This window comes from Alligator mississippiensis, chromosome 8 (genome assembly GCF_030867095.1).
Source record: "Alligator mississippiensis isolate rAllMis1 chromosome 8, rAllMis1, whole genome shotgun sequence".
NCBI lineage: Eukaryota > Metazoa > Chordata > Crocodylia > Alligatoridae > Alligator > Alligator mississippiensis.
The window spans coordinates 40680218-40692893 of record NC_081831.1 but is presented as its reverse complement, the minus strand read 5'-3'; the positions used below and the strand labels follow the sequence as shown (position 1 = coordinate 40692893).

The 12676-nt window shown below is 50.1% G+C and overlaps 1 protein-coding gene across 2 annotated transcripts in view; it reads left to right on the top strand.

Annotated features, from left to right (window-relative positions):
• The first annotated feature begins 12568 nt into the window (after window positions 1-12568).
• Window positions 12569-12676, top strand: part of GABRQ (gamma-aminobutyric acid type A receptor subunit theta) — a 126286-nt gene continuing 126178 nt past the window's right edge. For both annotated transcript variants that reach the window (XM_059733113.1, XM_006257840.3), the window contains exon 1: window positions 12569-12648. In XM_059733113.1, the coding sequence (XP_059589096.1) occupies window positions 12569-12648 (80 nt within the window). The remainder of the gene's footprint in view (window positions 12649-12676) is intronic.

Genomic DNA, 12676 nt, shown 5'->3' with positions numbered 1-12676 from the left:
GTTGGGTCTTGAATGCCCTCTAGTGTTAGCTCTAGTTATAGTACTTCCTAATGCAGGTCATTGCCTGCTGGTATACCCTACCTGGAATCCTGAGGTGTATCAATGTGCTCAGAAAGGAGATGTAAAACATGGCAGATTATTAAAAAATCCTAATGTCTTTTTCTGGCTTTAGAAAATGATAACTTTTTGCTATGACCCAGGCAAACCCTGCAGGTAGGCACTGGTTAATACACTGCACACCAGTTCCTGCAATGGATCCCATTTCTCCACGCAATTTCTCTGGATATGAAAGTAGAAGGGTTGGAGTTGCTGCCCTGGGAGTTTTCAAGCTTCAGCTTGGAATGAAGTGCTGGCCATGAGGATTCTAACAGCAGTTGTATGCAAGGAGTCTGTGGTGAGATACAGAAGCAGAGCAGTAAGAAAGGAGTAGAAGTGACTGATATGATAACAAAGGGTGTTTTCTGGGCATCCCTAGTGGAAAAGGGACATTAAATAAAACCACTTTTTGTCTCTTCAAACACAAAGGTCTTTCTTCAGGAAACCCTGATGGCCACCTTGGGAACTTGACTGTCTGGTTTTTAGTCAAAGAGCTGTCAGTCCCAGTGTTGTTGAAAGAATTAAGCTAGAAAGAGAGGAAAATGGTGGGGGAACACCCTTCTAGGCTGAGAAGGGCTTCAGAATTTCTTTCCCTTCAGAAGGAGACCCTTTTTTGCTCAAGACGCTTTACATCACTGATAAAATTGTATTCAGCCCTAACAAGAATTAGCAGAGGTGGTTAAATAATTCAGAATTAATCATTTGTTTGGTGAATGTGGCCTCATAGATAGTACAAGAGTAGGTAACGGTTACTTTGAATATATTCATTACTGGGTACGTCTACACAAGACACTTTACTGCACAGTTGACTAATGACTGCATGGTAAAGCATCACCATCTACACATACAGGCTCTTAGGGTGCCTATATATAAGCAGGAAGGCTTCTCTGATGCACTCTGATACAGAAGCATGCCAGAGCAGACTTGATTAATCATGCCTGCTGGAGTGTGGTAATTACCGTGCTCCAGCAGCCTCCTGTGTCTCGTGTGTCAGTGTCCCCACACTTCAACATGGTGGCAGTGGCTCATTCAATGAATTTTAGATGAAGTGCCCCTGCCACCGTGTTGAAGTGTGGGGACAATGATACACAAGATGCTCTGGATGCTTTAATTATAGTGACTCTTAGAGAGGTGCTAATAAAGTGCATCCCCCCTCCCCCCCCCCCCCCCCCCGGCACACATGTAGCATATGTATCAACACTAGGGCTGTGCAAGGCTTCGGACCATGCTTCGGCTCTGGAGAAGCTTCAGACGCTTTGGTGTCTGAAGCAGCAAGTTTGGATCGAAGCACTGGCTTTGACAGGATTTCTGAAGCAGTTTGGAATTTCCAAACTGCTTTGCAAAAGCTTTGGAGCCGTTTTGGAGATCTGGCCATAGGGTATAATGGGGAATCAATGAAATATCTATAACTTTGGGGGGTTTTGTCTGATTTTGATGAACCTTACAGGGATGGTAGCTTCTGCTAAGAGCATGAAGTCTGCCAAGTTTCAAGAAGATTGGTGCAGGAGTTCAGGGGAAACTGCACTCCAAATTCTTAAAAGCAAAACTCATGTCATGTGTATGTGTTACACCACAGGGGGGTGAAAACTGCAGGGGTGGTAGCTTTTACTGAGGCCACAAAGTCTGCCAAGTTTCAAGAAGATCAGTGCAGGAGTTTGGGGGGAACTGCACCTCAAATTGTTGACAGGCAAAACTCATGACATAGATGACACTGTGTGTTGAGGTGCAGTGGGCTGAAAACTCCAGGGGTGGTGGCCCCTGCTCAGGCCACAAAGCCTGTCAAATTTCAAGGAGATAGGTTTAGGGGTTTGGGGGGAACTGCACCTCGAGCTGCAGGCAAGCAAAACGCATGCCATGGGTAACACTGTGTGTGTTAAGGCGCAGCAGGGTGAAAGCTGCAGGCCTGCTAGCCCCTGATGCAGCCACAAAGCCTGCCAGCTGTCAAGAAAATAGGTGCAGGGACTCTGGGTTCTGGGGCCCTGCACCTCTGACTGTTGACAGGCAAAACTCATGACATGGGTGCTTGTGCAACTAACTGACTGTGTCTGTCTTGGGGCAGTTGATTGTCTGTATTGATTTTTTCCTCTCCTTAGTCTGTGATTTTGAAGGTGTTAATCCATGCTTGCTAACTCGTTATGTAGTAGCTAGGTACTGTGTATTGAGCTGGTCCCTGAGTGAATCATGATTGATTGATAACTGGTAACATAGTAGCTTAGCAGCCAGGCCTGCTGTAGTTCCTCCCCAACCCTGCCCCAAGACAGACACAGTTACACAAGCACCCAAGTCACAAGTTTTGCCTGTCAACAGCTAGAGGTGCAGGGCCCCAGACCCCAGAAGCCCTGCACCTATCTCCTTGACAGCTGGCAGACTTCGTGGCGGCAGCAGGGGCTACCATCCCTTCAGCTTTCATCCTGCTGTGCCTTAACACACACAGTGTCACCCATGTCACGAGTTTTGCTTGTCCACAGCTTGAGGTGCAGTTTCCCTCAAACCTCTGCACTTATCTCCTTGAAACTTGGGAGGCTTTGTGGCCTGAGCAGGGGCCACCACCACTTCAGTTTTCTGCCCACTGCGCCTTAACACACACGGGATCATCTATGTCATGACTTTTGCCTGTCAGTAGCTTGAAGTGCAGTTCCCCCAAAACCCCTGCATCTATCACCTTGAAAATTGTCAGGCTTTGTGGCCTCATTAGGAGCTACCATCTCTGCAGTTTTGACCCCACTGTGGCTTAACACATACACATGACATGAGTTTTGCTTTCAAGAATTTGGGGTGCAGTTACCCCCAAACCCCTCTATCTATCTTCTTGAAATTTGGCAGGCTTTGTGGCCTGAGCAGGGGCCACCATCTCTGCAGTTTTCACCCCCCTGTGGTATAATACACACACGTGACATGAGTTTTGCTTTCAAGAATTTGGGGTGCAGTTCCCCCAAAACCCCTATACCTGTCTTCTTGAAACTTGGTAGGCTTCATGCTATCCACAGTGGCTACCAACCCTACACATTTCATCCAAATCAGACAAAAAACAACAAAGTTATAGATATTTGATTGATTCCCCATTATACCCTATGGCCGGATCTCTGAGGCGGCTCCGAAGCTTTGGAGCCGCTTTGGCCAGATCGAAGTGGGAACCCTGTCCAGAGCTCCAAATCAGATCACTAGCATCCAAAGCGGCCAGATCCGAAGCAGGATCGAATAGCTGCCTACACGCACAGGCCTAATAAATACCCTAACTGTGAAAATGCAGGTTGCCAATTAACCAGGCTGTAGATACTGCGCAGTAGTGCACATGTAGACACCAATCGGGAGCAAATTTGCTCCCAGTCAGCCCCACTACTACGGGGCCACTGCTTTCGTGAAAACTGTCCACAGCAAACATGGTGCTGGGGGTGTATGGTAGGGCTGAAGTCCATGCGCAGCCACCTAGGTGGCCTACAGTGGAGAGTTCTGGAGGAGGTGGTCAGCCAGTGCCTCTCACACCTGATGCCCTGACCCCTGATGCTGGGTGTGCAGCTTGTCTGGGGCCTGTCACTGCTGCTGTAGCTGGCACACCTTGTGCCAGATGTTCTCTGCTTCCTGCACCTCCTCTGCCCAGGCCTTGCAGAAGAGCTTCCCCCAGGCCTCACAGATGTTATGCAGCACACAACCTGCAATGATGACCCAGAGGGTATTGGCCTCTGCTACCTCAAAGTGGGTAGTGATGGTGTTCCAGCATCCCTTCAGGTGGCCAAAGGCATACTCCACTGGCATGTGGGTCTGGCCCAGGCAGTTGTTGAAATGTGGCTGGCAGGGGGTCCAGCTGACCAGTGTAAGGTCACATAAGCCAGGGGAAGAGCAGGTAGGTGGGGTCCCCAATGAGGAGGGGTGGGACCATCAATTTGCCCAGCTGCTGATCCAGCACCCCTGGCATGAAGTGCCCTCTCTCCACAAGTGCTGGGAGGGCAGAGCAGGGCAGGGCAGAGTTCTGGAATATGCAGGCATCATGGACACTGACCCAGACAGTGGTCATATTGGTGAAGGTGCTGTGATGGTCAATGATGGCCTGCAGCACGACAGATTGAAAGCCTCGCTAGCTATAATAGAGGCAGTCACCACAGGGCATGCAGATTATGGGGATGTGGGTCCCATCCAGGGCCCCAATGCACTGAGGGAAGCCCAGGTTATGGAACCCCACCACCACCTTCAGAGTGCCCCAGCACATCTTGGAGGGTGCCTCAGGCCTTCAGGGTGGCCTCTGTCACAGAGTGGGATCCCCAGGGGTGGCTGTGATGCTCCTGGCAGCTCCATGACTGTGCCAGCTCCACCCCAAGGGCTCCCTCTTGTCTCACCTGCCATGTCTTGCTGCTAAAATAAATTGGGAGGCTAACCATGGGTATTTGCATGGCCCCGGTTCACTGGACCTCACCAAAACTTGCTGGTCCTTGGGCCCTTTGCTGGACCTCTCTTCAGTACTGTGCTGCACTGGGCACCTCAAGCCTTATGGGCTGATTGCGTGGCTCCAAACCTCCCATTTGCCACGCTCCATGCCTCATGGGTGTTACATAAATATTGTTCCCTGGTGGGGTCCCAGCCTACTCAGCATCCACTCCTTTTATGTATCTAGGCCTTCTAGCCTAGACCCACTGTGTTGGGCCCGGCTTTGAGGCACTACTAGCTCCAATCAATCTCCCCTAGCCACTGGGCTTTCTGGCCCCTGTAGCTGCGCCCCTCTCGCGCTGGGCTCTATGCAGTTGTGTGTCCCCCCCATGGGCACTAATAAGGCCTTCGTCTCCCATTATAGCCTCATTCCAAACCGCCAGTCCAAACAATAACACAAACATAAGCCCCTGGGCTATAACATAACCAAAAGAGAGCATGCTCTGTCCCTTTATGAAGACAAACTTTTCCCTTTGTCTAGCCTGCCTCCTAGTCCTGGGTACCTTATGGGTTCCTGGAGCCTTACTGCACTTGGAGGTAGCAAAGCAGGCAGAAAAATGTCTCGGGTAGCTCTCTTGTGCAGGAGCTCCTTCTCCTGGCAGCTGCCAGAGAGACCAAACCCTGCCAGCTCCAGCCCTGGGCTTATATGTGCCCAGAGCCCTGCCTCCTGACTGCCTGCAAGTGTTGGCTAATTACCTCCTTAGCTGGTTGCTCAGGCTACCTGCAGCTGTGGAGCTCTGCCTAGCCTGCAGGGTCCCTCTGGCTAGACTGCCTCTGGCCTTTAAGGAGCATGCACACCTTAGTGCCATATGACAGCCTCCCTGGTGGTCATCTTGCCCACACTGGAAAGGTGGCAGATGTAGCACAGACTGGTGGGCATGGCCAGTTGGATCCTGTAGGGAGGGGCAGCCACATGGTGGTGGCCTGCTGCTCCAGGTGCAGGCAGAGCTGATTGAGGAGCTCCTGGAAAGTGGCTCGGGTCATCCAAAAAGAACTCATCCACTGCTCATCATCCTAGGTGCTCTGGATGACATGCAGCCACCAGTTCTGGCTGACTGGGCGGCCTCACAGGTGGCATGGCTGGAGTTCCAGGAGCTCGTGGATGGCATCAGTGGTGGCATCCCCATGCACGTCGTTGGCACCCCTGCCAGGGTTCAGATGGCAGCCCAGGGGCTGGGTGGCAGTAGCACAGTGGCAGGGGGCCTCAGATGCTGCAGTGAGCCTGCCTGCACAGTTGTGCAGACTGACTTGGGCCAGGAGGCGGTCACTGCAGTGGTGAAGCATAGCAAGCAGGGTGGTGTGCAGGAGTCTGGAGCATGAGTCATTGCTCCCAAGGCCTGGGGGTGGAGCAGCCATCACATGGTAGGCACAGGTTCCAGTGACTGTCACAGAGGGCTGTGCCAGCACACTACTGCCTGTTCCAGGCCAGAAACACAGGTGGACAGGGAGCAGTGCATGAGGCTGACTTTTAAAGAGGGTCCCTGGCTACAGGAAGTGGTGGCCAAAGCTTCCAGCTCCCCCTAGCTGCTGCAGGGGGGCAGCACAGGACCAGAGGATGCTGGGAGCAGGCTAGTGCCATGAGGAGCAAATTACTTTGCCATAAACATATATAGCACTAATATCATGTGTAGATGTGCTCACTGTGGGTGTATTGTGCATGTTAGACACTTGAACTATGTTCCTTAGCTGTGATTGGGTACCTTAGGGGTTCTGGGAGCCTTACTACACTTGGAGGTAGCAAAGCAGGCAGCAAAATGTCAGTTTTCTGATTGTCTTAAATCGTAAGTACAGATACTAAAACTTGCAAATTTAAACTTTGCTCTCTGTGCACAGCTTTGAAATTTATCTCCACAAGCCTTTTGGTCACTAATATTTAATAACTGTATTTACATGAAAGAGAAATATGAAACAAATGTGAAAGCACTGAGAACTAATAAATTTAAAAATTCAAAAGTATATACGTGGAAATGCTTTTGTATTAATTTCCAAGCATTCAAAATCAGGGGCAAACAACTCTGCAACAGGGCAAGCCAAATCTAGAGTGCCTTATGATAGATCTGTCAAAGTGCTTCCTAATTTCAGTGTAGGTGACTGCTGCTATACCAAATCATTTGGATAGCAAATGGAAACCAGCTCCTGTGAAGCTCACAACAAATACACTATGCTCATGCATAATTGAAACCCCCCAGGGTGAAGTGCTGAACCGCAAAAGATGGCAACTGATAAAAAGAGAGAGAGAGGTAGTTAAATAAAAAGGAATGGGAAACAAGTCATTGGGAATTATAGGAATTGAATATCCAGAGCATGACCAGGAGTCTGCAGTCAGCAACCACCTCTCTGAAATGGGAAGAGGAACAGCTGGAAAAAGGCTCCAGAGAAGCCAAGGAGATTACCCTCCCCCAGCTGAGGGGTAACGTGACAAACAGTATGATAACAATGGGGGCCTGCCCCAATGAAAGTGCACAAGCAGGATTTTCTTCCATGTAAATGCACAGGCAGGAGTCCTAGGGTGGAGGCATCCAGTTGCATTCCCTGAGAACAAGGCGGGGATGATGAGGAGGAGCACTGATGCTGAAAGTCCCAGGGGAAACACAGGCCCAGGTAGATTGAATGGCCTTACCTCCTTGTTGAACAGAGCCTCAATGGAGAGCAAATTCTGTTTTGCCACTGGCATAACAAGGGCCACACATGAGCAATTCCCAACAGAGTGTCTTTGGGCACAGTGGCACGGTGGTGATTGGAGTGGTCACAACAGAATGACCCTCCACTTCTGCTGACATGTTGTGCTTTGTTCCCAGTGCTACTTGGGCTCTGTTTGACCTTGTATCTATAATGCTATGAACAACATCCAGTGGCAGACAGCTATTGTTCTGACAATCAGATTGACATTGTCAGCCTACAACATAGCCTACAACATGTTATGTGTAGACAGACAGTGGCAAGTTAGAGCTGCAATAAAGCTAAATGCCAGTGGTAGTACCAGTAAACAGATTCCATAATTTGTTTGACAATCTCTACTTCTGTGGAGGAGGGGTGAGGAGGCAGGAGGAGTTTGAATTCAGAGCTGGGTATGGAACGTTATCTTCTTGCCTCTTCTGCATGTGAACAGTTTTCCCTAGTTGGAGAAGGTTCCTCTGTGCCTCCTCCACAACCTTGAGATATTTGGGTGGAGAGGAAACTCCTTGTTCTTGTCATAGAAGAGCCAAGGTGGGGGGGAAAGTAACATCCCTGTTGTGTTACCATGTATCTTCACTGTAGTATTAAGCCCCTTTTCCATCATAATGCTACAAAAGACCCAAAGCAGTGTCAGGGAAATGTAATTCTCATCACCAGGGATCCTGGTTTTCGCTGATTAAAAATAGCAAATTCTCTGATTAAAAATTACAAATTCTCTGATTAAAAAACCCAGATCCATGATTAAAATTAAAGGCCCTCCACAGCCGCTTCCCCTCACCCCCCAGTGATGCTGGTGCCCTTCGCTCCCCCCCCCCCACAGCCTCTTCAGCCCTCCTGATGCCCCTTACTTGCCCACAACAGCCCCCTGCCCCACAAATGCAGGCACAGACATGCGTGCACAGACACTGGCATCCACCCCAGTAGGTCAGTGTGTATGGGGGGAAGGGGTGTGGCTGGGAAAGGAAAGATGCTGAGGGGGTAGATCAAGAAGCAGGGGGAGTGTGCCTCTGTGCCCGCTCCCAGGAGCAGTGCCAAGGGGTGAGGGCAAGGGTGCCCCTCTGCGGGCTGCACACACACCAGCTGGCCTGACGGCGGGGTCCACTCACGCTGGTGCCACTGAAACTCTGTCACTGCACTCTGCGCTGCCTTCCCACTGCCGTCTGCATGGCTTTGCAGACAAGCAGTGTGGGGCATGGCAGCGGTAGTGCAGTGGTGGCCACTGCATGCAAGGCCCCACCTCCCTCACCCACTGGCCAGCCAGCACAGGAGCTGCACCGCCGCACCATCTCTGGCTGCACAGCTCCGCAGCAGTGCAGGGCCAGGGATGCAGTGGGGGGGCACGCATGTGGCAGCCGCCTTCACTGCTGCTTGCCTGTGGAGCTGTGCCTGCACAGAGGTGGCCACCACATGTGAGCCTCCCTGTCCACGAGCAAGGCTCTGAAGACAAGCGGCAGCAGTGATGCAAGGTGATGGTGGCTGCCATGTGCGAAACACGCCTGTTCCTGCTGGGCAGCTGGGCAGCACGCTGCCTCCACCACCACCATGCCGCGCCACTGCTGCCGCTTGTCTAAGGAATAATGCCCGCAGATTGGGGGGTGGGGGCTCACACGTGGCAGCCATAGCCGCCATCACTCCACTGCTGGCCCTGCTCCTGAGAGCAGGCTGAGGTAGGGGCAGGGAGGCACTGCGGTGTGCCATCTGGGGCCAGAGGCACCCAGCATGTCCCCCACTCCCTCACCCCTCAGCCACCTTCCGCCCCCCCGCCCAGCCCTGCCCCACAGCCCCCAAGCCCCATTTATGTCTAGGCTCCAGGGGCAAGGGGACAGCCTGAGCCTGAGCCTGAGCCTGATCCCAGCCTTGGCTAACTCAGAGACTCAAGTCCTGCCCTTCCCCCTCTCCCTCTCCCTCCAGGCAGGGCTGGGGGTTTCCCACCCTTTCTGCAACCAGCTCTTGCAGGATGGAACTGTGCTAGCCTGCAAGTGCTCTTTGCGAAAGTGGAGAATCCGTGGATTTCTCTGCTAAAAGGGGAAATCCGCATTTTCTCCAGTAAAAACAGGGAATCCATGGTTTTCTGGTTTTCTGTGGGAAACGGAAAACATGGATCTCTGCTCATCACACTGTTGTGAAGTAACGGTATTGCAACTGTGGAAGCAGGATAAGCTGAGGGAAACCAAGTCTGACATAAAATACCCCTGCTGGTGTCCTTCACATCGGGAATACTCCAAAAAGCCAGGATATTGACTGCTGCCTCAGTCAGAGGTTTAAAGCATGGTGCTGTGCAACATGAAGGGCCAGTCTGACGGTAGAGTAATAGATACCATGTACAAAGCACAAGTTAGGTTCATTTCACTTTCACAGGCTACTGGGGCCCTGGTGATGCTGAGTGTAGAGTAATTTTGGGAGTTCTTCACATTGCTCAACCTGTAGGCTGAAGGCACAGCTCTGTATGGAACCACACCTGAATCTGAGATACAGCATGGAGAAAAGAGGGCAGGGAGCAATTTGGAGGACCAGACATGAAAGAGGAAGGCAACTCCCCCACATCACCTCTTCCCATTCCTGGATGACCCCCTCTCCATACACGCATACACACACACACACCCTCCTTCAGTAACCATCTGAAATAATATCTTTCTACCACCCATCCAGCTCCCTCTGAACTCCCATAGGTTTCACCCTGATCATGGGATATCTCCTGTCTGTCCTGTGGGTTGGAGAGGCCAACATATGCACTGATGGACTTAGATTTTTTTTTGTCAGAAATGTAAAGTGTGCGTGTGTTATTGATGGGGGTGGGGGGGGAATCCTTGAAAAATGGGAGATATGACAGATTGGAAAAGGGTGGACTTCCCTGCCTGATGGCAGGAGGTAGAATAACTGCTTCCAACTACCTACAGAGCAGGGGGCACCTCTACAGCATGGCAGTGGATGAAGAAAAACACACCTGCAGGTTTGCTCCCACGCTCCCTGTGCATCTGTTAGGATGACACTAGAAGTGTGAGGTGCTCTTGGCCTTGTCCAGGTCATCAGGTGTGGGAAAAGTTCTAATGTCTTGAATAAACCAGAGTTGGAAGGTTTCTAAACCCTCATGCTGCAAAGCAGAAGCCAGCCCCTAAATGTGGAGGTTAGGTAAAACCTACCCCCATCAGGAAGTTTGTTCCCATGAACCAACTGCTAGAGGCCACTGTCAGAGGCAGGATATTAGTAGGTCTTGATCCAGGAGGGGCTTGGGGCCAGGGGCTTGGGGCCCCACCAGGGAGCAAGACGGGGCCATGGGTGGCTTGTCTGGGGGAGGGCTGCTGCCCTCCATGCAGGTGAGGAGACCCCCACGCAGATCTCTGATCTCTGTTATGCCGGATTGCGGGGTAGGGAAGAAGCGCAGAGCCGTGAGCAAGCTTGCTGCTCCCTGCCGCGTGACTTGGCTCCGCAGGGAGGAGAGATCTGCGCCAAGGGTCTCCTCACCGTTGCTACCTGCCCCATGTTGCCCTGGCAGACCCACATCACTAGGGCAGTGCAGGGCAGGTAGCAACAGCGAGAAGACCCCTGGCGCAAATCTCTGCTCCCTGTGGAGCTGAGTCACGCGGCAGGGCAGCAGTGTACAGCTGTTTCCCTGCAAGCCCGGGTCCAAAACTCCAAAATTTTCTGAAATGTTTCAGATAGCTCATTTCATTTTAGAGATGTTTCTGAGACTTCATTTTAGAGATGTTTCTGAGACTTCCCCTAGAGGGCTGTTTTTGTGTTAAACAGATAAGCCACCCAAGCATGGATTCAAGGTTCTGCCCTCATTCTTCCCCTTTCCCAGAGAAATACTTCCCTGGAAGCTGATTGCTCTATGCTTTACCCAGAGAGATGGGGCTTGGGTTTTACTTAAATTTGTTATACACAGAGCTATAGCTGATAAGAAGACTGTGGTGTCAGTACTCATTGAGTGGGTAAATCCACTGCATAAATAGCCAACAACTGGCAGCATTACAATATTTAAAACCCCCAAATTCACAGTCTTTTGGGTCAGAATCTGAGCTTCTGTCACATTCTAGAAAGCAAAAAATAACCTCTTTCTGTGTTGCTGTCTCTCCCTCCTGAGGGAACTCCTGGATTCTCCCTGTCATTTTCCAAAAGCCATCAAGAATTCTCCTTGAAGACTTTGTAGAAATACCATCATCCTCATTAGCCCTTGGCTTACAGAGAGACGCGTGTATTTTGTTTGCTCTTTTGTGCTTTCTCTGTGAGTTTACCTGCCTATTTCAAATGTCTAAGGCAGTGATCGATCGGTTCCAGTAGGCAAAGCACTCCCATTCTGATCCATCCACTCCCTGCAAAAACACCACCATCCCTCCAACCTCCCCAAAAGAACCCTTTCCAAGCCAGCAGGGGTTAATGTTGTCAGCCATAACGTCACGATACCAGTTTGCCTGTAGATTTTTTCCTCCCCAATCTATGAACTCCCTCTCTCCTCCCCTTCTCTTGTGACTTTGCAATGAGCAGAAAAACTCTACAGGAGATGCAGCAACAGCATTAAGGAGACATGCAGTTCTCTTTTTGAAAGCAGTTTTTTCTGCATACAGAATTGTATTATTATTTTGACGTCTTGTTTTCCCATTCTTTCATTTTTTTAATCCTTTCAAAAGATCCATCCAAGTCATCAGAATCAGGATGCAATGAAATAAAATAAAACCAAAATAGCACCTTAAGGCTGGAAAATCTTCCTTGAAAAAGAAAAAAAGGGGAGGGGGAATAAGAGCAGCAAAGGCTAGGTAAAATCCAGAATAAAATTGCATTGCTAGATAAGTCTCCCCCTCCCTCGTGCCTCCCCCCCCCCCCTTTCCCCTCCTCCTCTTCTTCTGAAGGTGGATGGCAGGAGCCATGCAACATCTGCAGAACTGGATGGCAAAATAGCAGGGAGGAAAATAATCCAAGTGGAGAGAGTTCAGGGGCGAAGGGTTTTTTTTTTTTCCTTTTTCTTTTTTTAACCTGTGAGATTTGATTCCACACTTTGCTTAGTCCATTTTGGGAGCTCTTTATTTTTCTCTCTCTTGGGATTTTCTCCATTGCCAGAGGATGTCTCTTGTTGAGAGGATGCTGAAAGGAAGAAGAGGCAAATTCTTTGACTGGCACTGAAGGGGGGGGGATATTTTCCCCCATATATATATATATATATATATATATATTTATTTATTTTCCCCCCATATATATATCTATATTTTTTTTTAATTATTATTCATTCATGTGGGTCTTTTAAGGAAATTATTCATTTTATTTTTTGGCTTTTCTTTTTCTTTTTCCTTTTTTTTTGGAGGGGAATTTCAGAAGATCCATCCTCCCTTCCCCTCCCCTCCCCTCCCCTCCCAATTTTTTTTCTTCCATCGCGTTTGTGGAAATGTGGAGATTCCAGGCAGACAGATTGAGTGGAATTGTCTCTGCTATAGCAGCTCTTTGTCTTGCCTGCTTTGCGCAAAGGTAAGATCTCATTTCCTGGGTTCAGGGA